Source organism: Zootermopsis nevadensis, unplaced genomic scaffold, assembly GCF_977971745.1.
Source record: "Zootermopsis nevadensis isolate Lab colony 2312 unplaced genomic scaffold, Znev_1.0 Znev_ptg000001l, whole genome shotgun sequence".
NCBI classification, from domain to species: domain Eukaryota; kingdom Metazoa; phylum Arthropoda; class Insecta; order Blattodea; family Termopsidae; genus Zootermopsis; species Zootermopsis nevadensis.
In genome coordinates, this window is record NW_028259133.1 from 4018113 (window position 1) to 4044507 (window position 26395).

At 38.2% G+C, this 26395-nt stretch overlaps 1 protein-coding gene across 2 annotated transcripts in view; it reads left to right on the forward strand.

The window, feature by feature from the left end:
* The window catches only part of LOC110840615 (uncharacterized), a 154157-nt gene that overhangs the window by 1900 nt on the left and 125862 nt on the right, over positions 1-26395 (forward strand). For both annotated transcript variants that reach the window (XM_087350397.1, XM_087350428.1), the window contains exons 3-5: positions 94-267; positions 693-814; positions 13286-13354. In XM_087350397.1, the coding sequence (XP_087206523.1) occupies positions 94-267; positions 693-814; positions 13286-13354 (365 nt within the window). The remainder of the gene's footprint in view (positions 1-93; positions 268-692; positions 815-13285; positions 13355-26395) is intronic.

Sequence of the window (26395 nt, forward strand, 5' to 3'; positions counted from 1 at the left end):
TTTATTGTCAGGTATGTGATAGAAATTAAGGAATCTGATACCCTAGTTGAGTTCTTGTTGAAATAGCTAATTAATTTTGTTGTTATTTAACAGGTTCCTTTCCTAGGTTTATGCCTGATGAACAGCTCGATCTAGTGATATCTGCCGTAATACGGTGCTCCAAGATCACTCAGACAACTGGTACGTGGGCAGAAAGTCGCCGAGATGCTCTAAAGGCTCTCACGTCGATTTGCCGTACGTTTTCTACTTCCAACGAATTGGAGCCAGGTAATTTTGAATTTAGGATTTGAGGTTTCCGTGACAGTGTGTCTGAAGATGACTGTCTTCTGGGTTGTTGCGCTGCGTATTATGGTAGAAGTTTGCTGACGTTTCAGAGGTCCTTGCTGCCTCACTCATCGCCCTGATGACGGAGGCAGTAAGGACCTCTTGCAGTGTTTTTGTGAAATTTTAAGCTCAAAGTGTGTTCTGAAAGAGAGATTCTTTGTCATTTTATGGTATGTTATGGAGCTAAGGTGAGGTTACCTGGACAGAGCACCAGTACATAACCAAAGTCGTGTATCGGAATGAACGTGGCAAGTTACACTCTGAAAATAATGTGGGAATAACCTCAGTGTGACATTCCAAATGCTGTAGCTGGAAGTTGTAATTTTTATGGTTGAAAGTAGAAATTCTTTTATTTTTTTTACTTACAGTGTTGACATCGCATTTGGAAGATATATATGACTGTTTCTTCGAGGGCCTAAAAGATTATTCTATCGATGGCAGTGGTAAACTTGGGGCCTGCGTTAGAGAGGCGGCAATGTCAGGCCTTCAGGTTTGTACCAAGAAAATTAGGTAGTACTGCCTGATCTAATGATATGTGTTCTTATAGTAACTTTTGTTTGAATTATGATTGAATTTTAGTGTGCAGAGTTGTTGAAAGTTGTAGTTTTTCCTGCCCATTGAGAGTGTACCACTATGTGAGAGGTCCGAATTCATGTCTCGTGTAAATCAGAAGTGCGTAGTGGTGTAGCTGCACTGAAGAAGCGCTGACTTGTTACTGCATGTTTGGGCGGGTTTATCTTTCATTCCATTGCTTTTTGGTTGGCATTTAAGGTCAGAGAGTTTCTGTCGTGTGTCAATTTAGTGGTGCTTCTGTGCGTTATATCTTAGGAGGTGACTGGAAAGACGGTAACGAAAATTGATACAAGTAGAATTTGTGGTTGCAACAGTGAGCCAAGTACAATTTTTTGAATGTTTCTGTTGTTTTCAAGGTGGAGTGTCTGGGACACTCTTCAACCAGTAGGAATGATGAATTGATAGCTCAGGTGCATGACTTAATGTGAAATAATAGAATATTGACTACTTGTGACATGGCTACCAAAGTAGGAATTTCTTATGGCCATTTTAACTCAAGATTTTGATCTGAAGCATGTCTAAGTGAACTTCGTTCCACGACTACTGTTTTTGTTATTGTTATCGATGGCATGAGACAGTTACCCAGTGGAAGTTTGGCCACTAACAGGTTCATTGCCCATTCCCCAAATGGACGAAAATAGAGCAGGAGTGAAATGATATTGACAGGAGAAAACTTAAGATCTCGGAGAAACCTGTCCCAGCTTTTACAGATTATTATTTTATTCTGCCGCCATAATAATGCACCTGCCTACTCATGAGTTCGTCTGGCAGTTTCTAACTGCACATGTGCTACTATTCCACAAGCGAGAAAGTTTCCTGCAAAGACAGGGCTAGTACGTTGACGTGGATTAACCTACCAATCATGCGAGTAAAGTATTTTGACAGTAGTCACCAGATATCTTGCAAGGTACGCTCTCGAGTTCCCAGGCTTCACTGGATTTGGCATCATCTGATAAAGATTCAGAACGGCCTACTGCTGTGGTAGCTGTTTCAAAACACTAACTGTGGGTGGAGCATTCTAATTATTCCAATATTCATATTGTACTTTTCTTGGTATGTGTTACTCTTAAAGTTAGGTCTTGGTAGTACATGTAAGTATAAGTGTGGAGGTAACGGAAGAGATTATGTTTTTTGAAATGTATGTTGATTTGTGCGCAGCACATTCCGCTCTTTGCAGCTCATTGCTTTCCGCATGCTGACAGCTCGCAAGACATCTGCAGATTTCACAGATTTAGTGTTGATAGTTTGTGATCATGCCTGAAACTTTTGTGGACCTAAATTTCCTCTATTTGTAATACTCAAAGTATTTTATATTGAAATGTCTACTAAATGTAAAGGCAAGAAAAGTCACTTTTATATTACATTTTTCTGCGTGTAAAAAATGGTATGTTAGTCAGCTTTGCAACAATGTGATGTAATAACTTGACGTATGTTGGTGGAACAGCAAAACAACGAAAGTGAGATTCTGCGCTGTGTAAAGGTTTTCTCTAAAGTCTGTCCATAGTGTGCAGGTTTTTGCCATTTTTGGTAAGTACGAGGTGCGATCGGAAAGTTTCAAGACTGTGTCAATAGAGGGCGAACAGGATGTAGTACGAGCTTCTGCCGCTAGGGTGTGCGGCCTACATTCATAGTGAATCAGTGTGCCAGCCGGCATCATCGAATTAGCATTTGTTTCTTAGTTACGGGCGTTTTGGTAGTGCATTACACCGACCCTCCTGCGATTTCGGAATGGCGTGTGCATCAAATTTTGCCAAAACGGCTACAGAAACCTATGAAATGCTAATGCAAGCATTTGGGGAGTCCGCAATGGGTCGTGCACAAACTTTTGTGTGGCATTCACGTTTTAAAAATGGCCGAACCTCTGTCGATAATGACGAGCGTTCTGGACGACTATCTTCGAGCACAACGCCCGAAAATGTTACGAAGATTCGGCAGGCCATTCACGAAGATCGACGTCGTACCATCAACGACTTGTGCAACATTGTTGGGATAGGCTATGGGACCTGTCAGCTGAATCTAAACGAAGAACTCCACATGCGACGCATCATGACAACGCGCCACCGCACACCGCCCTCAAAGTTCGGCAGTTTTTGGCCTCAAACACCATGGCCGTCATCCCGCACCCTCCTTATTCGCCGGATTTAGCTCCGTGTGACTTCTTCCTCTTCCCAAAGATGAAAATTCAGCTAAAGGGAAGGAGATTTTAGACGATAGAAGAGATTCAGGCAGAATCGCAGATGGTGCTTGACAGGCTGACAAAGAAAGATTTCCAGGGATGCTTCCAGGCTTGGCAGCGGCGCTGGGATCGTTGTGTTCAGTACTTCGAGGGTGATGGATGAATTTAATACCTGAGATAAGGGTACAGGTTTTTTTAGGCGCAGTCTGGGAACTTTCCGATCGCACCTCGTAATAAGAAAGATGCAGTGATAATTTGTGAGCTAAGATAAGTTTATTTGTGTTGTATGCTGTCTTCAGGTACTGTTACTCCGTGTTGTCAGACCAAACTGTTCATCTCTGACATCGGGACGCGTGACAGATGTAATGGTGGGTGTGGCACAACAGTGTGGAGGATGATCTATGCCTTGAGTGGGTTTCAAAGCCACGGTCCAAGTAACCAAGTGGCACAAGGCCCACGCCTCGGATCACGTGGCCATTAACGGAAGGTTACACATAAGTTAGGCTCTAATTCCAGCCGATAGTATTCGGTGAACTTAGCAGACAATGTTCACCTTTGAGGTCATGTTTTAAGTCTCTCAGAGGTAAATGTACACTTACCAATAGCTGACGCGTAGCCCATTCGAGCATGTCTTTTATTTGATGTCACCTGCTCTGCATATGAGGTAACTACTCTGTTACACCTTGCTCTTTGACCTTCCCCCGGCTCTAATTTCAGCCCATAGTACTTGGAGAACATAGCTGCCAATACTGTTACAGCTTGTTGGCGAATGTTGTCATCCCAATGAGACAAACACCAATCCAGTAATGTCTGCCAATCATCTGTTGCAAACATTACATGTCACTGTCATAACAGGAAGGAGAACACAATTTGAGGGAGCAAAGGTTAAACTTTTTTTTATATGGCCCGTTCTTCAGTGCCTGATCATCTGCGGGTCCCAAGTTTTTCGTTGGCTTTATCTATAGACATTTTGGTAGGACTCCATGGACAGCACAACACAGAAACACACGGACAAACATCTATGCCTTGAGTGGGATTCAAACCCACGGTCACAGTGACCAAGTGGCACAAGGCCCACGCCTCGGACCACGTGGCCATTAATGGCAGGTTACACATAAGTTAGGCAATATCAATTTGGTCTTCTGGACTGTAACGCCATGTGAACTTGCAGGCAGACAAAATGTTTCTCCAACAGTGACATCTTTAATGTTGTGAGAACCTCAAACCTCGTATGAATTATGCGAATATGAAAATTATGGTTTTTCTAGAAGAGGCGCTGACTAAAATATTCCTGAAAATAAAACAAATTTATACGTTTCAGCTACGGAAAACTTTTGTTACACAATATTTATAAACAGTAACTTAAATACAATGTATTTCTTTTTTATTAGCAGTAGACTGTGCCAACACAAATTCTTCCACTCGTTAAGACACGCTGATATGTTTCAATACAAAGCAAACAGCATAATAATAATGAAAATATGAAATTCAGCCATAACTTACCAATAACTTCTAGTTCAAGGAAAGGCATATTTGCCGCAGAACATTTTTCAACCAGACATGAGTAAGCCTGTTTCAAAAGTTCAAATCCCAGACCAAGAAACTGTTGACCTTGTAAAAATGTAGGGACCAGATCCCCAACGTCATCTAAATTTTCTTGTCCTACAAAGAAATACATCACACAAGTTCCAAGAACTGCATAACAATGTCATATTCAAACATAAGAAATATATATATATGACTATTAAACCTTAGTTATGTCAAGAACTTGTAATATAAGCTGTAAGTCTGACAAATCTTCCGAAAACTGTGAGCAAAGAAAATCCTGGTTCATGCAAGATACAATATACAGGTAGCCCTCGATTTGCACCAATTCAGAATAAAGCCAATTTTGAAACAAGCAAGTCAAAAAGTGAAAAAATATATTTTACTAAAATTATTAACATTTTACAATGTTTCTCGTACTGATTCTCATACTAAATCGTAATTCTTACATCGCTGATTCTGAATAAAAATTATAAATACAGTCATCTCTGCAATTACGTAAGTTTCGTTAACGCGAATTTGCTCCAATGAGATCGATGAATCGGTAAAAGCTGTTTGTGAAATGCAAACTTTTGCATATGCGAGTTTGCTCTTCTGCAGTTTCATTCCTGGCGCTTTAAACTTTCAAAGGACTAATTTAATCTCTGCGCAGGTACCGGGGGTTAAGTTTACTACGCGACTTTCTATGGGTCGGTGTCTTACATGAATGCAACTGTAGTGAATTATTTTTAGTTAACATATTGTAAATTAGGAATGTAGAGAATTGAATGTAGTTAGAAGTAAGTATAGTAGACCATTGCATGTAGGAATGTGTTGATGTCATTTCCTGGCATTGAGTAAAGTTGCAAGGCTAGTTCACCTTATTCTCAGGATATGAAAAAAACATTAAACGGAAATGCGGATGTAGCCATTAGGCAGTCAGCAAAAATATGGGAAAACGCTAACGGAAAGGTTGTGAAGGGAAGTTGAAGAGAGATCTAGACCAGATGGGCCGAAACTTGGAAGATAGGAGGTTACTAGAGGCATCATGAGCAAGGTGCAGCTGATGGGGCTACTTTTAACAGGTAAGCGCTGAGGAGATGAATCCAAGTTTAGTACGGGTGGATGAATAAATATTCTAAATTTCGTAACTAGAGTATACTAAGGATAAAGTGAACTAGCCTAAATTAAGAAGGTAATGTTTTAAATCAAATGTGAAATTTATGTAAAACTTAGTGTTAGAAATAAATGTGATAGTCTGATGAAACAAGTTGTAGCCTCATGGACGAATTATTACCAGCTGAGCATGTTTAAGCTGACACCAGCATCATTGGGAACTTGCCTTGCTCCATGCCAAGCCACACTACCACATTAGTAAGACTAATCCGAACGAATCTATACAAAGTAGAACGTTACAATTGGTGGCAGCGGTGAGATTATTTTTAATTTTTTTTAAACGGTTCATTACTTTGTTATAAACACTTTCGTTTGGAAACTAATTGTTTTAGTAAAGCTTAGCAACTAGCAACTAGTGCTAAGAATTATTAAAATGGCGGAGTCCCAATTACGTCAACAAATAGAAAGCCTACAGGCAGAATTGAGCAACCTACGTACACAGATGATAACAGGGCGTCCAACAGCGGCTAAAGATCTTTCATTCCAAAATGGGGAGGTTCAGAAAAGTCAGTCACAGTAAATGAATTTTTTGAAACTGTAGACAGTACAGCACGTGTTGGAAATTTGAGTGAATCAGATAAGATTCAAATCACAATACTAAAATTGACCGACACGACCAAAACATTTTATAGCAGAAGTTTATAACTTCTCGCACCGGATATTACGTGGGAAAACTTTAACGCTCATTTTCGGAATCCTTTAAGGGATGTTTGAAGCGATCGATTTCACTTTGTCCAACTGCAAACAGCGAGACAAAGAAAGGACGAAACACCTCAGGAATTTGCGGACCGTTGTCGTTCATTGGCGCAGAAGACAGTGAAGAAAGTAGAGGACCCCATATTACAACAGTGTCATTATGAGCAGGCACAAAGGAGCTTTTATATCAGGCTAAATTGGGAATCCAGGAACGAAACATTTTATTCGGGTTCAGGAATTAAGTGTGAAAAATGTAACATAGCAACGTTGCCGCGCTCATTTCAGGCCGATTGAAACAAGATCCGCGACAAGCAAGCAATTCAACAGCAGGCCAGGTCTGCATCCTACATATTCCGCTAGGACTAGAAATGCGCAGTCAAAGTTACATCTTCGGTGCTACGAATGCAACAAACTAGGGCATTATGCCAGAGATTGTTATCAGCGAATTTCCAAAATTCAAGGCCAAAAAAGAAATCTGCCACCGAAATCCAATCAGCAGGAAACACAATCTCCAAAATTTCCTATAGCATTGGCCCCAGTAAATAAAGTTTTTAGGGAAACGAGTAAAAGATGGAAGGGTGGACAGCTACTTTCATCTAGCAAACCCCGAAAACGCTGTCGAAAGCTATCACGTGGTACCGCTAGCAATGGATCATGGCACTCCTACTGTTCAAGTCAGAATACAGAGTGTACTTCGAATTCTTATAATAGATTCCGGTTCTTGCTGCAGTATTTTACAGCCGGATATATCCGACTATCCCTTGAGATGTACCAATCGTGCAGGTCACAGGTGATACGCTGAGAGTCGAAGGGGAGCAAACCTTATTGTTTCTTTTGGATAACATTTCCTATCGTCACACATTTTTAATTTGCAAACTGCCAACCAGTGTAGCAGGAATCCTGGGAATAGATTTTTTGAAACCGAGGCAAGCTATTTTAGATTTGGATAATTACATTTTAAAATTAAATAGAAATTGCAATATGAAATCGGTTAGAAAGATACAACAGGATCCTTCAGATGAGGAAAATGTACAGGGAGTGTGTAATGGACTGATCACCCACAACACTCTCTGGGAATCCTTGTAAGAAAAGTCTTGTTGCACCAGCAAGTCCGACTGAGGACAAAAAGGAAATTCCAAGGAACCAAACTTCAAAATTTGAAGAAAATTTTCGGGAATCAGAACAAGAAATTGTGATAAACGAATCAAATGCGTGGTTGGTTCAAAGCAAAGAAACTGTGATCCTTAAGCCTAAAACCAAACAAGTCGTATACAGTAAAATCATAGGCGAGAAATCGCAAATTTCACCAAGACTTGTCTGTGTGGAGCCCGCTAAAATATACATAGAAGGCGTTTGTGCGGCGCGTGTGGTATCCCATGTATACATGGATCACCATAGAAAGCAGCCTGCAGACTTAAATGTCTCTACGAGTCGCACTCAGACGGCGACCCGCGAGTTGCAAACCCCATACGGTAACGAGGATAACGAAAAGCAAGGTTGCAGTTCAACTTGAAACCATTGCTTAGGCACAGTTCTGCTAGTATTAGCAAATTTCAGTGATGAGGAATTACCAGTGACAAAGGCCACAGTTTTGGGTGTAGCCCATGAGGTAAACAGATCAACTAAACTTATACATGTACAGTATTAAGTACAGGCAAACCCAAAATAGAAACAATATTAACACAAACCAAAATAAATGAAGAAATATAAATAAAAACAAATCCACCTAGGGAACACTAATATAATTGTAAAACGCTAAACAAATATAAAAAACAGATAATGAAGCTAGATCATCTATCAAGACAACCTATCTAGATCATATAATATTGCTGCAACAACTAACTTAGTTCCTTTGAAACAGAGGAAAAGAAAAGTCAATAATGAAACAAACAATCATGCAGTTCCAGCTTCTTCTAAAGAGTGGAACTTGGGAATCTGTTTACAAAGACAATAAGTTTATCTCATTTTTGAATACATTTCTAAATATTTTTGAAGCTAGTTTTCCTATTACATATGAAACTATAGGCAAAATATAGACTGGCTGGATTATGCAAAGAATAAAAGTATCTTGCACACATAAAAGGAGTCTGTACATCTACAGTAGGAACAGTAAAGACCCAAATGCAAGAGCTTTTTATGTTAAGCATTGTAAAATCCTGAATAATGTTATAAAAGCAGCATTACAGTAGACTTTTAGCAAAATCAGACAATAAAATAAAAACAACATGGAACATAATAAAAAGGGAGACAGGAAACATATTTATCAGAACAGATGCCATCTCTTCTAATACGCAATGGAGAAGTAAAGGATCCAGGATCAGTGGCTAATGACTTCAATAAGTTTTTTCTAACAATTACTGAAAGCTTAAATTTAAGACAGAAGATGCTGTTTCCATTTTAAAAGCTGCATTTCCTGCAAAATTTTCTGGCCTTAATATCATTCCAACCACTGAAACTGAGGTTAAAAGTGTAATACAGTCCCTCAAGTCAAAAAACTCATCAGGTTATGATGAAATAACAAGTAAAATTTTGAAAGCTTGTTCAGCTTTAATTAGTCGTCCATTAACCCACATTTGTAATCATTCATTATACACAGGCATTTTCCCGGACCGCTGTACAAGAAAGGGAACAAAACCAATATGACAAATTACAGGCCATTTTCACTATTAACTACGTTTTCTAAAGTGCTTGAAAATATTATGTACAATAGATTAAGTCGTCATATGCATACTAACAACATATAAGTCCCGGAACAATTTGGCATCAGGAAAGGTGTATCCACTGAAGATGCGGCCTTCAAGCTAACAGACAAAGTGCTTAAATCTATTAACCAAAAAATGCATGTTGGAGGAATTTTCTGTGATTCAGCAAGAGCTTTTGACTGTGTAAATCATGAAATTTTGTTGGATAAATTGCATTTTCATGGCATTGAAGGAATAGCAGCGCAATGGTTCAGATCCTATCTAACAGATAGAAAGCAAAAGGTCAAAGTAAAATCACCTAAAAAGAATCATAAATTTTTATCAAACTGGGGAACAATAAAATGTGGAGTTCCCCAAGGGTCAATTTTAGGGCCCTTTTTATAATATACATAAATGACCTTCCTCCAACAATAAAAATAATAAATAATTAACAGAACCCATAATATTTGCTGATGACACAAGTGTCATAATTTCTAATAAAAATTTTGATGATTTCTGTTCAACATCAAACATAGTTCTGTCTCATATGAGTAAATATGGTTTACTGCTAACAAGCTGGCCCTAAATCTTGATAAAACGAATATAATAAAATTTATAACAAATAACTCACCACAATGTGCTTTAAGTATTGGTTATAATGGGAAGTACATGCGCAAACGGATAATTTCGATGAAGCGCGGGAGGTATGTCCAAACGGTACTTACTTTCCGAATATGCCTCGTATGTTAACACAGCCTGACCCTTTTTGTCTGTTTCTCTTAACGGTTGTTTAATTATTAAAACATGTAGCTAATGAAGTGAATGACATTCAAAAGATGTTTATGTCTCGAGAACCGTGAAGTATTTACTGTAATTTAAGATGTATATGTAGGTCTGTAGAATTTGCATATTAATGTTAAGAAGAAAATCAGAAATATTAAATTAATTTTCCTTCAGGTGCAAGTCATATTTAAAAAGGTGTTTTAAGTTCATATTATGTTTGTTCTAGTCATTTTGTGACAAAGTCACATCAACTTTCGGAACAGTGTTACTTTGCGTCTCATTTCATGCAGTTTCTTTCATCCATTCTTCTTTGAAACAATTGTTTGTCATCATCATCATCATCATAGTAGTTGCATTTTTTTAATGGCAGAAACCATTTTCTGGTCAACTTTAGAACAGGCCAGTTTTATCATCAGAAATATTCCAATAATAAGCCATGTCTCGGAGGATGCAGATGTGGAGAAAGAGTACATCTTATATTCACACAAATGTCAGCGAGTAACTCAGTCAGTACTGGCTACGTTCTTGGCGATCGGGGTTCGATCCCCAACAGAGGCAGAGGATTTTCTGCTAGCCTCCTGTCCTCTGGGAAAGGACCTGAATAATGTTACAAAAGAGGCTCGAAAGTAGAATTACCGTAGGCTTACAGCAAAATTAGATAATAAAGTAAAAAGGTAGACAGGAAAATGCATTTCACTGAACAGATGTTACTTCTTCTTACAAACAATGAGAAAATAAAGGATCTGGGAACAGTTGCCTTCAATAATTTTTTTTGTAACAATTACCAAAAGCTTAAGTTTACAATAATGGATTTAATGTGTTCTGTTCTTCACTAGTTTTTGATAAAGAACTCAGGATAGGATTGTTCAATGTTGCTATTTTTTTGTAATATATACAAATATTTTGTTTAAAATAATTGTTTGAATGTAATTAACATTTTTTATTAATTTGTAGGCGATTACTTTTATGATACCAGGGGTTACGTGTTCAAACTTAGATATTTATTTAAGAGTACACCATGCATTTACTTTGACATAGAATTACTAAAAATCATTCAGAATTTTGTTACTGTATGTATATATAACACTTATTAGGACACGTACATATAGACTTTTTTGCTTAGAATGACCGATACTATGACCTCCCAGAATATTGACATTTCCTCCATTTGTAAATGTACTTACCTTCTTTTTATATACTAAAGCAATTGAAAAGTAGTCATCATTATGTTCTTTCCAGAAAATGTTGACATACTTAACCAAATTTGTTATGATAAACTGTCGTATGAATCTCATATGCAATGTCGACATTTAGAAGTGAACTGGGTATATCCTGATTACAATGTAAAGTAATGGTTACTCGGACCTAATTGTCCTGTTTGTGTTTGCTGGATGGTACACCATAAATTAACAGCATGATTATCCATGTACAAGTATTTTTTTGAAAAGCAGACACGTGTGAACTAGGCTCTCGGTATTTTTGATTATCTGTTTTTTTTCGATTATTCGTGCGTCTTCTCCCTTTCACCAGCCAAGATAATCGGGAGCTATGTTCTTCTCACAGCTCGTGCAGCACTCCAGGAGGTCAATAACCTTGCTGCCAAACATCGCAATGCAATATGGCTGATTTTGTTGTACACATTTATCCGGTAGTAATTCTGCCTCTCTTCTGTGACGAAAGATAGTGATTCACCTGTCCACAAGGTTGAGTAATACATCTACATTAACAGATTTCCGTCCCAGCCTTACAAATCTCGGAATGTGTTAGATTTAGCCTATGATTTTTTTTCGCGGAGAAGGAACGTGGATGACCAACATCAGAAAATGAATGAGGAATATGAAACGGTAACGAACGGTCGTCATTTGACTAACTTGGAACCTGGCCAAGTTGATGAGACCGCAACACCGGGCTAATGCCATCCGTTCTCTCGGCGATGGAGCTTTAGTCCTAGTAGATGTATTACTTTCACTGACCTCGGAATAGTTCAAGTATTGCTTCCTGTAGTCAGTTGAGTTTCAGTTCGGATTTTTAGTCCATTGAAGTGATGGTTCAAGGTGCTGAAGTCAGCGACTCTAAACCGTCTGTTTAATTCACGGATAATGGCTATTTCGTGGAAAGCGAATGTTCGAAATTTATTTCAAACAGTTCTGTGGGTAGATTTAAGATGGTAAGAGTACCTCTGGTTAACTTTCTGCCACGTAAGTGGGGAGCAACGTTTTAAATCTCTTCGACATTGTATGTCCGTCCTTTGACGTATTATTTGATATTCTTTTTATATTTGTTCCTTTTATCTGCAATGGAATGTGACGTATCTTATTGTTATTATTCGTATGTATTTGTTTCAAGAAATTGTTATAATGTTGATCGATTAACGAGTCTTTTTAACTGCTAAAATTCGCTTTGAAAAATGAGAAAATGTCATGTACGTGAACCATGGCACATTGCTCTTTGGCAACTCTACCGTTGAAGAATAGAAACAGCTGATGTTGACTTCGCACGCTCACAGACAATTTTCATGAAAATGAATTGCCTTCCGTTGCGGATAAATTTAAATAGTTCTATTTTGTAATGTAGGGTTGGAAGGGGGAGTGGCGGTCAGTGGGCAAAGCCGGTCAGGCACTTTCCTGACAAACGCTACCACATAGATGCTTCAAGCTGGTGCTGACATCTAGTGCTTCATTCAGTGAAGTGCAACAGCGAATTGCGCAATTTGCTTCTGGTGCAGTTACCGACTTAGTTGCATGTGTTTGTTTTGTGCTCCAGTGATCTAAGACTTTACATTGAAATATCTGAGGTGAGTGAACTTTCTTTGAATTGTATGCGTTTTTCTTGTGGGTGTATACAATATATGAGAGCTGGATATTATAACTGCGTAGAAGGTTATGAATAAATAAATAAATAGTGAATGAAAGACTCTCGGACAACAAGCTTCGTCAGGTGGTTGAATGGTGGTGAATGAACCATTTCTTCCGCCAACGTTTCGAGAGCCATCTCTGCTCTCATACTCAGGGCAGCTGCGAAACGAAACTGGTCCTATGTAGCGCGCAAGCCGATGGGACTAAATGCCAGTTTATATAAAGTTTAAACTTTGCGTATACTTTTCGTTTTATGTAGCTTTATCTTAAGTGACCGCCATTTACCCATTCTCCTCTATGCTACGCTATGAAAGTGTCATTGAATTTATATTTGAGATTTAAACTTCGCTTAGCAGATCTGCGTTATATAGGCCTAGTTGATTTTAGATTACAGTGGACAAGAGTACGTGAATTGATTACACGGGTAGTTAGTTATACCTGTTTATGAAGAAATACAAGTAAATTAACCATTAAAGGAAGCCCATGTTTACCAACAGGAGCTGGGGAAGCAACGAGGATGTTTGAAGGCCATCGCAGACAGGAAGTTGCCACAGAAATGGACACAAGTAAGTGCACGCTTTTAAAAAAATGTAAAACTGTAAGTTTTAAATGTGTTTTATATTTGTTAAATGAGTTATTATTTTTTTTGTTAAAACTGTTCAGTCCCATTTCTCGAGACTTATTAGGCTTGTTCTTTAATAATTACACCAATTGTTTGTTTTAATCGGTTTGAAAGAGTGGTTCGAACGTTTTTGCTTGGATTATTAAAGTAAAATAGAACAGAATTTATTTACATTTCGTAGATGCTTTAATAGGCCCACGCCAAGGGACATGTCATAACACAAATACAATACTTCTTTTCGGTACAAATGTAAACTGCATAATGAGGAGTTTCGTAATGTGTTTTATACAAATATTTTAACGAGGATTATACGGGCAGGGCATGTAGCACGCATGTCAGAGATGAGAAATTTTTACAAAAATTTTGATCGGAAAGCCTGACGCTTAGGATGATATAAAAACGGATCTTTCAAATAGGGCGTGGATTGGATTCATCTAATTCAGGACAGGGGCCGTTGGCAGGCTTGCTTAATGAACTAAGGTTCCGCGTGGGTGTCAGGTAATCAAACAAGGATCTATTCATTTAACCCGTTCGATTATAGATTAGTTCGGTGGATACAGAAATTCTTTAGTATTATTTTGAAATTATATACTGCAAGATATTTGCTGCGTAGTGTAGGGATAAGTTAAGTAACTAAAGTCATGAACAGAAGCCAGTTATAAAAAGTACTGTTTTTTTAAAAATAAAGTAGAAAACAGTGGTATTGCATATCGAGTTTATTCCCTCAGCATCGTCAACGACTGACACAAAGATAACAATGGACAGAAATAAATAACACCTGACTTAATTAAAAAAAACGAGCAGCCTGTGGTCATTTATCAGATTATTAAATGTGATATGGGATTCACGTCACCTGACGTTTGAAGGCGATCGCTGTGGCTGTGACATCTACCGTTCTGTACTCGTACTGCGACGAACAGTCAGAAGACTACGTAAAAACAGCAGGATAAGGGGCGGAGCTTTGTGTATAATAGGCTATAAACTGCAGGACTTTCAACAAGCACGTAATACAAACTTGTAAATCATTCCTCGCTATTTTTTTTTGTTCCAATGAACAGCTAAAGTGGTATCATAATCATCATCGTTGTCCTCGAATACCTCCAGGACCAATAAAGTATTAATAGTTGATTCTTACGTCACATTCTTTGCCCTCTGTCATTCTGTAATCTTGTAATATTATAACTAAATTTAGTCCTGTCCGATTTATTTTGCAAAATATTCTTTGCTGCATTGACGTTACGCCATGATCAACATTTTAGTGACTTTTGTACAAAATTAAAAGGGATTTGATTATTATAAATTTTCGGTATTTGTGTGTTTGATTCTGTAGCTAAGACTGTTATTAATGGTAATTGTAATTCACTGATGAATCCTGGTCTAGGAGTGACGTCATTAATAAATGCGAAAAAACCAAATTCCACTAAATATCTCACCATTGTGCTCAGGTGTTTAAATGACAATAATAATGATTAAAGAAGTTATTCAGTCTTTCCTGACGTCGATTAATGACAGCTGAGAAACATCGTTCCACCGAAAAGGTTGTAACTGGGACGGTGGTCACTAAATTACTTGGTTTATAAGTTTGTTCAAGAGTGGCAGCCATGTTGTTGCACGTGTCAAATTTCTCAACATTCTATTTTTATTTTACAGTGCTCGAGAAACGAGATGACACGACTGATCAATGTGTCAATAGCTTCGTAGACATTTATTCTCTACTTTTCCTCTACATAATGTACTGTGTGGGATTCTGCCCTGTTTGTTTCTTTGTGTTACGTCACGTCGTCTGACCACTCCGACGGAAGTGAAAACCCCATGTCACGTTCATTTTGTAGGTGACTTAGAAATTGTTTTATTTTATGAACACAGATGACTTTGCCCAGACAATTTGATAACAATATTTGTAGAAGAAAAAATGTCAGAATGTACGAACATCGAAGGAAAATATTTAAGTAGGGGATTTATTGTGCCCAATTTCTGCAATTTTTCCATTATTACATGTTGAGAAACCCGATAATTCATAGAGTAATTAGAGTAATTACTTCTTTGCAATTATGTACACCCTTAAGGTTGAATAAGGGTGGCCAGCTCCCAATGACCGCCCGAAATATTCTACAGAATGACAGATTTATATATTTTCGTATATACGAAAACTACCACATATTAATTACAGCAGCCAGCTACGTTTAACACAGTTTATTAGATACACAAAGAGACGCGTTTCGATCCTGTGTTACAGTATCATCATCAGTGTTGATGTTTTATATGTGGTTTAAAATACAAATCTACGTCAAAGTTACTATAACATTATGGTTAAAACAATATTCAATTCTAAAGGGTTTTGACTTACACTTAAAATTATTTGTTGTCAGGACTTTTTCCATCGTCTGTTTTTAAAATTCACGACGTTTCGGAGGCTGGTTCTGCCTCCGTCTTCAGGTGAGAGGTACCTACTCTGTTGGGTCCCTTAGAAAGAGCTAGTCTCTGTCACTGGACAATATAAATCGTGCAATTATTTCAACTTGTCCACCCAAATACGCGTTCTGTCAGTGGATTATAATACTTAAAAACAGACGATGGAAAAAGTCCTGACAACAAATAATTTTAAGTGTAAAATATCTTGTTCATCAGAATCTGTGTTTCTAAGCCATGCGCCCCATTTTTAATATACCAATAGCTTTGGTTCATTTAGATGTTGCTAAATAAAAGACCGTTATATCTGCAAAACCAAACACGTATTAAAGTTTGTTTATGAAATTCTTTAAAACCATATACGTTTTATTTTCACGTTTTAACTACATATAATATTTTATAACTTAACTTTTGATATGTACAAACTTTATCAAAAATATCAGAAAGTGGTATGCAGCCATATCATTTTATTAGCGGTTAGAACGCTGGCCTTTGTATTCCTGGGGTCCCGGATTCGATTCCCGGGGTGCCCGAATTTATAACTTGTGTTGGGCAAGGCCGTGGTCTAGGGAACACGGGGTTTTCCTCCGGGGGCTTCCCCGGTTTCTCCGTGGCATCCCAACAATTACTCCATTCACACTCACACAGAAGAAGGCAATGGCAAACCACTTCTGGATCATCTGCCAAGAACGTATATGAACAGGTCCTAGTCCGAGAAAAGGATCGAAGGATCCTGTTCATATGGACCTGTCGTCAGACAGAACACACAAAAAAAAACTTTGTCAGTAATACTGTTAGCCATAAGATGCGAATGTCACTGATATAAACTTGCATTAAATGTATATATAATTAAAAGTTCCGTAGGTGATGTTACAGGCAAATGTTTTATGTTGACTTAAAGAATAATTCGCATTTGTAAATGGAGTATTTCCTTTTACTAAAATTCAGAGACATATTTAAAAATAGTCTAAGAAAATAAATGAACAGAAATTATTGATCTGCCTGATGTTTATTTAAAACAGCAATTTCCTCATGAAATTATATTCTTCTTTAGACATGTTGCGTCTGATTGTGATATAATAAGTATATATTAAATCTTGTCCGTCTAATCACATAAAATTCTTATTAAATATTAAAATATTACAATAATTAACATTTTAAAATATGTATATTTAATGTAAATCGAATATTTCGATAAAGAACATCATTTGATATTTTAAAATGTTAATTATTGTAATATTTTAATGTTTAATAAGAATTTTATTGTGATTAGACGGACAATATTTAATATATACTTAAGTATCTCAGCTCGACGCCCTCTTCTTACGCCCGCCACAGTGCGCACGCTTGCGTGAACTGTCTTTGAGTTCACAGGCCCCTTGTGCATCTCTCTCTCTGTACCACAGCATCACTGGCTTGCCGTACGTCAAGTAGTCCCTTACTCGACGTCAAAACTCGTGTCTCAAAGTAACCACGAAAGTCGGCCGCTCTGAGTTATTCACAATTTAATTAAAGTTTCCGAATTCAGACGCGTAAAATTTTGTTATTTATTAAAAAAATCTGCATTGCGTACCGAAGTTCGATAACTTTGACGCAAATTTGTAAGTATTTTGAAATTTCTTCATCGACGCTGACAGCAATTTGCGAGCTGATTTCTCTGCTATGGAAGGAACAGAAAATGTAAGTCACTCAAGAACAAATTTTAGATTTATGTTTTATAATCTGTGAGAAATGTAGAATTGCATGTTCTATTCTGTCTACGACGTTATTCTGTGTCTACAAACGCAGAATTTCGCAAGTTTACGTCGTAGCATTTTTTATGTTCTTCATATAACCGCATTTCACTCATTATTATACCCCTATTATGTAAAAATGTAACAGTGCGATTGCAATAAACACTGGTATAATTATGTAATAGAACCATAACTGTAGACGTACGTAATGTAGTCTGCTTATAAATGTAGAATTAAGTCGATATAATATCTTCATTATTGTTTATTATTTTGAAATAATGCCCGTGTTTTTGACATGGTACCAATATGAATGAATACATCGATAAATTTTTCTCCAGTAACTTTAATACACTGAAATACGCGTGTGAAAAGTTTGTATTATGGATTAATTAAATACACGAGTTATTAGCATGTAAAATTTATGTGAACTACAACATCTGTTATCCATGTTACAAGAAACGGTTGTGTTTTTATAATGTATTAATATTGTATATTATACTTTTTATTTTAAGTTAGTTTTAGTCTAATGGAAATAAAATTAACCGTCATGTCTTTTCTTGTAGCAGAATTAATAGAATTGATGTAGGCATATTTACGGAAGATTACAAATACTGAATCATGTATTTTAATTCTAATATTTAATATATATATGCTATTTATTAATAAAAATGTTATGTTTAGGTCACATTTTGGATAATAGGATCTTTAATTAACTTTTGTAATGTTAATTGAAGTTCAGAATATGTGTAATAGGTTTAAAATATTATAAAGTTTACGAATGTCGAGAACATTATTCAAATTCTAAAAGCGCTTGCTTTAAAAAAGATAACAGTTTTTATATTAATGCAGTTGAAAATGTTCTTATGTAAATTTGTGGGGTATGGCACAGAACACTGAAGTTCGTACCGATACGTAGTTAAACGTTTTGAGTGATACGATACATTGATTTTCTGTGTACCACATTGCCTACTATAATTCAGACAGGATTATTTGCATATTGATATTAATATGAAACGGAACCTGATTTATCTCCGGGATGCATTGGTAAATATTATGACAATGTTACATTAGGAAGAAGAAGATGAATGTCTTCTGGGTTGTTGCCCCAGAAATCAGTGAGCTTGGCTTTGCATGTAGAAAGCACGGTCTTGAACTTCCTTGGTTCTGACAAACCTTAGTGACTCTGCCCGATTCTGTTTCAATTCTTCGGCGAACATTCCGGAATCCATCGCTCTCACATCTTTCGTTGTTAAAGATCAACAATTATCGTCTGTAGTCACTCACGTGAAACGGCAATATTGTTTGTTATTGACGGGTGAGAATCGCACGATTTTCTCTTAGATCATGTCGTCATTGCTGAGAGGCAGATGTCACCGCCAGTTGATTCGACAGTGGAATTTCAGACTCATCCGTGGTATAAATTAAGGATCTGGTTCATAAGGGACGCGAATTAGCCGGGGGTAAGTCGAAACACAGTCGAGGAACACATGGTACAACGACGTTAGGAGGTTATGGGTTCATCGAAGATATCAAAATGTGACGAATCTGAAGAAAACATTGATTATATCAAATCGTGTACGAGGTAAGGATTTGAGGAAGTCTTTTGTTGATCGGAGATGAGGGGTGGGTCATATATCAAGTCATTACTTGTTCATGTAATATTCTTGCAGAGGACTTGATAGATTTTTGGTGAAATTGTGATAAATGGTTTGACCAAGTGGTAAAGATGGTGACAGGAAAGTATGAGGTTAAGTGAAGTGTACAGAGTGCAGCACGATCGGTGAGAAAGAGGTTACCGTCGTTGAAGTCTAAAGCGATTTATACACATTGTAAAAGTTACTTAGTTCGGCGAGGTGACATTGTAGAAGAGAATGAAAAATTTCTAGTAACGCTGTTAATTTAGTGAATATGGGCGGATGCTATTATGAAGCGAGTTTTAAATGAAATAATAAAATGAGTATGTTGTAAATGGGGTTAGGAAAGGTTAGGTTAGGTTGGGTTGGGTTAGGTTGGGTTAGGTTAGGTTGGGTTAGGTTGGGTTAGGTTGGGTTGGGTTAGGTTGGGTTAGGTTAGGTTAGGTTGGATTAGGTTAGGTTGGGTTAGGTTGGGTTAGGTTAGGAAAGGTTAGGTTAGGTTGGATTAGGTTAGGTTGGGTTAGGTTAGGTTGGGTTGGATTAGGTTAGGTTATGTTAGGTTTCCAGTCATAAGAATAAACTTAATAAGATCTTGGGAATTAATCCGCGTCAGTTGGTTACACGAAGCGACAAACGTTTCGGGAACAATCTCTGCCCCCATTATCAGGGCTGTGTTGGCATCAGAATCAATTGACACGGCTGATGGATACAATTTTAGGAAGAAAGATAAAACTATCCCGCTACACGCCATGTAGGCGCCTGGGGGGGAGAGTGATAAAGCTCCTACTCATTCTTAACCTCGGCACTAGATGGGGGTGAGTTGTCAGCGTTACGCCCAGAACTGAATTCCAGTGATTGATTGATTTATATCAATGCGATTTCGAATAGCTTCGTCGGTTTCTACCCACGGTCGGCTTGTCATTCAGCCTCGCATATCCGAGGTTTACATCGCGGTCATGTTCAACCAAATGCCTTGCCATATTGCTGTGGTGTAATGTATACATTACATACGCAGTTTCCGTTAATACTAAAATTGCCGCAACAACCGAGTACTACGGCTAACAGAACAATAATCACGGAGCTCGTAAAATTTGTCCACATAAAGCCACAGAACATTTTATGTTCTAGAAGTCTTCTCTCTAAACTTAATTTGGCTGGCCCGTGTTCAGTGCTCAGATGCTTGACTTAGAGGCTTCCTTTCTGATGCCTATTTTTCCAATTTAATCTTACGGTGCACACTTCATAAATACTGCCAGAAAAATTATGTCATTAGCTCAAAGATGTGGGATCAGTCTCGTATAACGCTGCATCATCAACAGTGGGACCCAGGCGGATGAAGACAGCTCGCAACTTGAAGCGTAGCAATGCTACCAACGCTGTATTGGTGACTTAGGGCCTCGTTATAAGGCGGATGAAGTTCTTCTGTGGGCTTGGTGCGACGGCTACCATAGTAAATAAAATTTAAAAAAGTATTAGAAAACGCCGCCCAGGAATGTAGAGTCCCAAGTTTTTATTAATTTTATCGAAACTCGTAACGTAAAAACTTGTAACTTCCCACAGGTACATGTAATCAACCTGTGATCATTCTGTCTTATGGTAACTGACCCCAGTGCTTGCAGAACAGAGGGTAATCGAAGGTCACAGAATAAAAACCCTTCGAGTGGGCAACAGTTTAGGGACTGTTTAAGTCGGTCTCAAATGTCTGTATTACGAGGCTCGTCCTCAAAGTAAGTTTCCCTGGGGCCGTTTACAGAAACAAAACACATTTTCTTGGAAATATTTATTGCAACAGATACAGCAAGTGTCCAGCTATTTTTCATCATATTCGCCACCGGAATTGAGACATTTGTCATACCGTGGGACCAACTTTTGAATACCTGTGTCGTAGAAGTCTGCCGCCTGGGATTGGAACCACTGTGTGACAACCATCCCCGCCTCTCTGTCATTCTCAAAACGCTGACGCTGACCGGACAGGAATTTCTTGAGGTGTAGGAAAAGATGGAAATCACTGGGAGCGAGGTCCGGGCTGTAGGGTGAATGATTAAATACCTCCCAGCTGAACTCCTGCAGGAGACTTGCTGTCCGTCGAGCCGTGTGCGGCCTAGCGTTATCACTGACCGCACTTCACAGTCGGCGGGAGCTGGAATAAGAACCTCCATCTTCAACAGCTGCAACGATGCTACTGTGAGAACGCGGGAAGTGCCGTTAGTGCATGAGCCATGCTACGTCATTGCTCTATCACGTACGCACAGTCGCTTCGCGCAATATAAGGTTTGCTAGCTGTGGGACGAGTGGGAAACTTACTTTGAGGACGCGCCTCGTAAATCTTTACCAGAACAGTTGTTACAGAAATTCGAAAATAGCAATTTGATGTATGCTCCAAATTTCAGCAGCCTACGCGAAATTTACAAATAAATTACTAGCTATTCTGCATAAAATGCTTCATTAACTAATACTATATGTAGAAGAATCTGAAGGTTCAACATCTTCAGCGAGTCCCATTTATCTATCCATCGTAACGTATTCTCCAGAAATTCAATTTTTATTTTAAACTTATCTCTTTTTTTTTGGTCTTCCAAATGACCATGTTTCGAAAGGTTTCATCAGAAAATTGTGTGGATTACTTTAGACAGCTAGTTGTAGCCTGCTGCAGCTCATTGTCTTAACAGCAGCTGGTGCCTCGTGTAAACCACCACTGTCATCTAAAAAGGTATCGATTTATTTATATAGGCAAGAGTTGAAAAGGTTATACGGCAGTGGTCACTGAAGTCGACGCAAAATATCTCCGAGCCTGGACGGCTGTTACAAATACACATATGGAGAGGTAACTCGCTCCTTCCTTGTACTGACAGACGTTAAATTATTACGTTTAGGCTGAAACAGTTAGAGAGTGCGATTTGAGGCGTGTCTCTGCATTGGTAGTGTCTTATATAGGCCCTTGGGTTCTCAAAATACATTGTAGTGTGGAAGTAAGTATTTGAAATTGCCACTGACTGTGTCGAAATTAAAAGGAAACAAATGTTTTTAGTAAAACTGTACATTCTCCATTCCCTCTTTCCCTTCTCATCTTCTCTTCGCCTTATACTGTCACGTATTTCAAGCTTCGAGTTATTTTGTGTCCACTGTCTGGCCTTGTAATCCTGGGGTCTCGGCTTCGATTCCCGGCGGTGCCCGAATTTATAACTTGTGTTGGGCAAGGCCGTGGTCTAGGCAACACGGAGTTTTCCTCCGGGGGCTTCCCCGGTTTCTCCGTGGCATCCCAAAAATTACTCCATTCACACACAGAAGAAGGCAATGGCAAACCACTTCTGGATCATCTGCCAAGAACGTATATGAACAGGTCCCAGTCCGAGAAAAGGATGGAGGGATCCTGTTCATATGGACCTGTCGTCAGACAGAACACTAAATAATAATAAGATGAGGTGGTCTAGCGGTTAGAACGCTGGCCTTGTAATCCTGGGGTCTCGGGTTCGAATTTATAACTTGTGTTGGGCAAGGCCGTGGTCTAGGCAACACGGAGTTTTCCTCCGTGGCATCCCAACAATTACTCCATTCACACACAGAAGAAGGCAATGGCAAACCACTTCTGGATCATCTGCCAAGAACGTATATGAACAGGTCCCAGTCCGAGAAAAGGATGGAAGGATCCTGTTCATATGGACCTGTCGTCAGGCAGAACACTAAATAAATAATAATAAAGTCTGCGTACTGCATGCTTGAATACGAATTTCGTTTAGAGTGCTTTGTTTTTCATACAAACAATGATTTTTCAGTCAAATTTAACCAGCTGGTCTTTGTAACGGACTTGACTGCGTGGTTTCCTGAACTAAAGAACCTCACTTCTGAATATTATTTGCATAAAGGATTAAAATATAAATACTTAAAATATCTCAAACATTTCTGTAGGAATTTCCGAATTCCACATTCAAACATACTGCATTTAAAAATAATTTTCTTCCCTGTGAATGTAACAGCTTTCCTAGATTCTGTCAACGTCGTTCTCAATGTAATTTTAATTTTATATTTAGTGGAAATAATATCCATTAGTGAAATGGTCTGTATCTGACGTTTCTTTCGATAAACGTGACGATTTTGAAATGTCTCACTACCAATGCGTCAGCCATTTAATCATTCGGCTCTTGATTAGCGGTTTAGATTTCTGACGCATGCATAACAGTGAACGGTATTTTCTTGACAGGAAGATGGCCGTGTAGTGTGGTAGAAGTTTACCCACGTTTCGGAGGTCCTTGCTGCCTCCATCATCAGGGCGATGAAACGCCTATAAACTTGTACCAGACTACACGGCACAACAACCAAGAAGACATCCATCTTCAGACTCACCACCGTGAAAACCTCTAATCCTTCACATGCACACGGTAATTTCAAAGTAATTTTCTTGTATATTCTCTTGTGTCACATTACACTTATCAGGAATCCCACTCCACCTTTCTTTAAAACCTTATTATTTCCAATTTTCAGTTTTAACTTTTCTTTCTGTCGGTCACAGTGACCGCGGGTTTTAGAGCCCGGGTCTTTGGTGCTATCATACTAGGATTGCGGGTTTGAATCCCGCCCAAGGCACGAATATTTGTCCTCGTGCTGTCCTGTGTGAGCCGATCACCCATCGGAGGCCTTTCAATTATAAAATACGACTAAGATTTGAGGAGTAATTCCCATCTAGAGTAGGCCATAAGGCCTAATACGTAATAGTTGATGATCATTTTAATAAAATACATTTCTTCTTTTTACGCATACGAAGTCTGAGACGTGAATAACCTGAAATGATTCCGCAAATAGGACATATTGTCATTGAGTGTGATTACCTTCAGAGCCTCTGACACACGTCTGCTTTGCTGAATTATTTTCCTAGAAACCTTTTAGTACTGTTACATTTCTCTGAATATAAGGCTACTCACAATCTTCCACAACTATAATTCTGTTTTGGTCGCGTTAGAAAGTCTTTGAGGCCAAATCGAGCCAGTGTTCAGGTTAGAGATCCCAAGTGGTACAGTTCAATATTGTTAGTACTTACAGCAATGACCCTCCTTGATCAGCAGACGCTGATGAGGTGAGATTATTTGCATGCACAGTAGAGCCAGGTCTCAGAGTAGTCCATGCACTGTACATCTCTTAACATAATAGTAGGATGACCACAAGGAGACAATATTGCATTTGCCTTTTTTTTAATTTTCCTGTGGTGGCTTTACCTTGTTTTGGAGTGAAATTCGGGAATAACGCAATTTTTTTTAAATTTATTATATATATATATATATATATATATATATATATATATATATATATCTCACCTGGGAACAAGACTGAGGAAACATTGTCATTTATATATTTCCCGGAGACGTTTTAGGGATTGAATTAAATAATATCTCATGGGTCACAAATACACCGCTTTATTCCCCGAATGTTTTGCAAGATTAAACTTTTGGAAAGTTTTAATGTAGAATATTTAATAAAAGTTGTCTGAAGAAGTGAAGGTTTGGTCTTCGTGGTTCTAACGTCCTATTTCACTTCGAGCTGGGAAATTATTGCTCATGGAATATTCCGAAATGCAACTGTAACTGTAGAAACTGGGAACTTCTTAAGACCCAAGAGAGCAAATTTACTGGAGGGAGATATTTCTGTTCAGAATATTTTATGTCTACGTCTGACTTCTTTAATATTTTATAAATTATAATTTTTTACTCCCTCACTCTTCACACGCATTTAAATTTTATTGAAATACTTTCTCATTGATATTGTGTTAGTAGAAGTGTGTGAGAATATATTGTCATAATACTTAAGCAAATGTTATAGTGTAAGCAGTTAAGAATCACTGATAAATGCTCCGGTCTAGCTAGTAGTGTGCGACCAGACCACTAACACTGAGGGGATATAATACAACATCGACATTACTATTAATACTGAAATACCTCACCATTTTGGTGAAGTTTTGGGGGGGCTTTAATAATATTGAATTTCCACACGACTTAATTTTTAGACCAAAATTCACCAAAGTAACAACCACACGTCCCATTTGACAATTCCACTCTAATATTCTGCGATTAGGTATTTTTTTTATACATGCTCTGTTAAAGATGGCTACCTTCTGGGTTATTGCGTCATGTGGTGTAGTAGATGTTTGAAGATGTTTCAGAGGCGTTTATTACTTCCATCGTCAGGCGATGTATGCCTAAATAATAAATATTAATCATGTGATTCTATGACACTTTACTATCTTCTTTTAAAAAAATTGTGACATATCACAATTTAAATGTTTTGTGGAAAATCTTAATTCCCGCTAGAATACAATGGGAACGAAATAAATTCCATATTTGAGAATAGCCTTTTGTAACAGGTACTTAGACAGCCAGCCTGGCAAGTTTACACCACTTCGTTTCTATTAAGTCACTGAAGATGGAGATGATATGTTCCTTCGAAAGGTTGGTGGCCACCTACTACACAATATGGCGTCACAACCCAGTGGACCATTCTCAACATCTTCATCATTGTGAGAAACCCAGATCTGAGATGGTTATAAATTGTCGTTTATTTAGTTCTTAGACAATGTTATTTCAGAGTCTATAATCAAAGCGCTTTATGTAGCAGTGTACTTAAACTTTTAAACGTTGAGAAACTCGGTCCTTTGTCGTTTAACTTTTATGCCACGTGAATTATTATTTCTTCTGCTTTTTCGTAATCTCCGCAAGAACAAGAAACGATTTCTTCCCGTTTTGCTGTGTAATTACTCGTTCTGCCATAATCGTAGACTCTTAAGGTACAATTTGGCTGCACGCGACAGAGACAAGCGACCGAGGCAGGCGACAGAGTTACGAGACCGAGACTGGTCGCTTCCTGTCTGCTCTCTGTACAATCGTATGAAGTACAATTACGAGCGCGAGACAAAGACAGGCGACAGAGACAAAGCACAGGAGACCGCTCTCGGACCAGTAGTATCTCGCGACGGGCTCAGGCAGCACGTCAGTACGTAACCAAACTGCTTATGATTCAATCTGAAATAACTCCTGAAATTATCTTCTTCTAATGATAAATGATTCTTTATTAACAGACAGAAAGATCCTTCTTCGCGTCTGGTTTTGAATATTGAACTCGTAGGTTTTCTTTGTTTCTTTCGCAACAAATAACACAGCAACACATCATCGTCTTCGATTAACCTTTTTAGAAGCATTTTTGTACTCATTTTTCACAGAATATGTG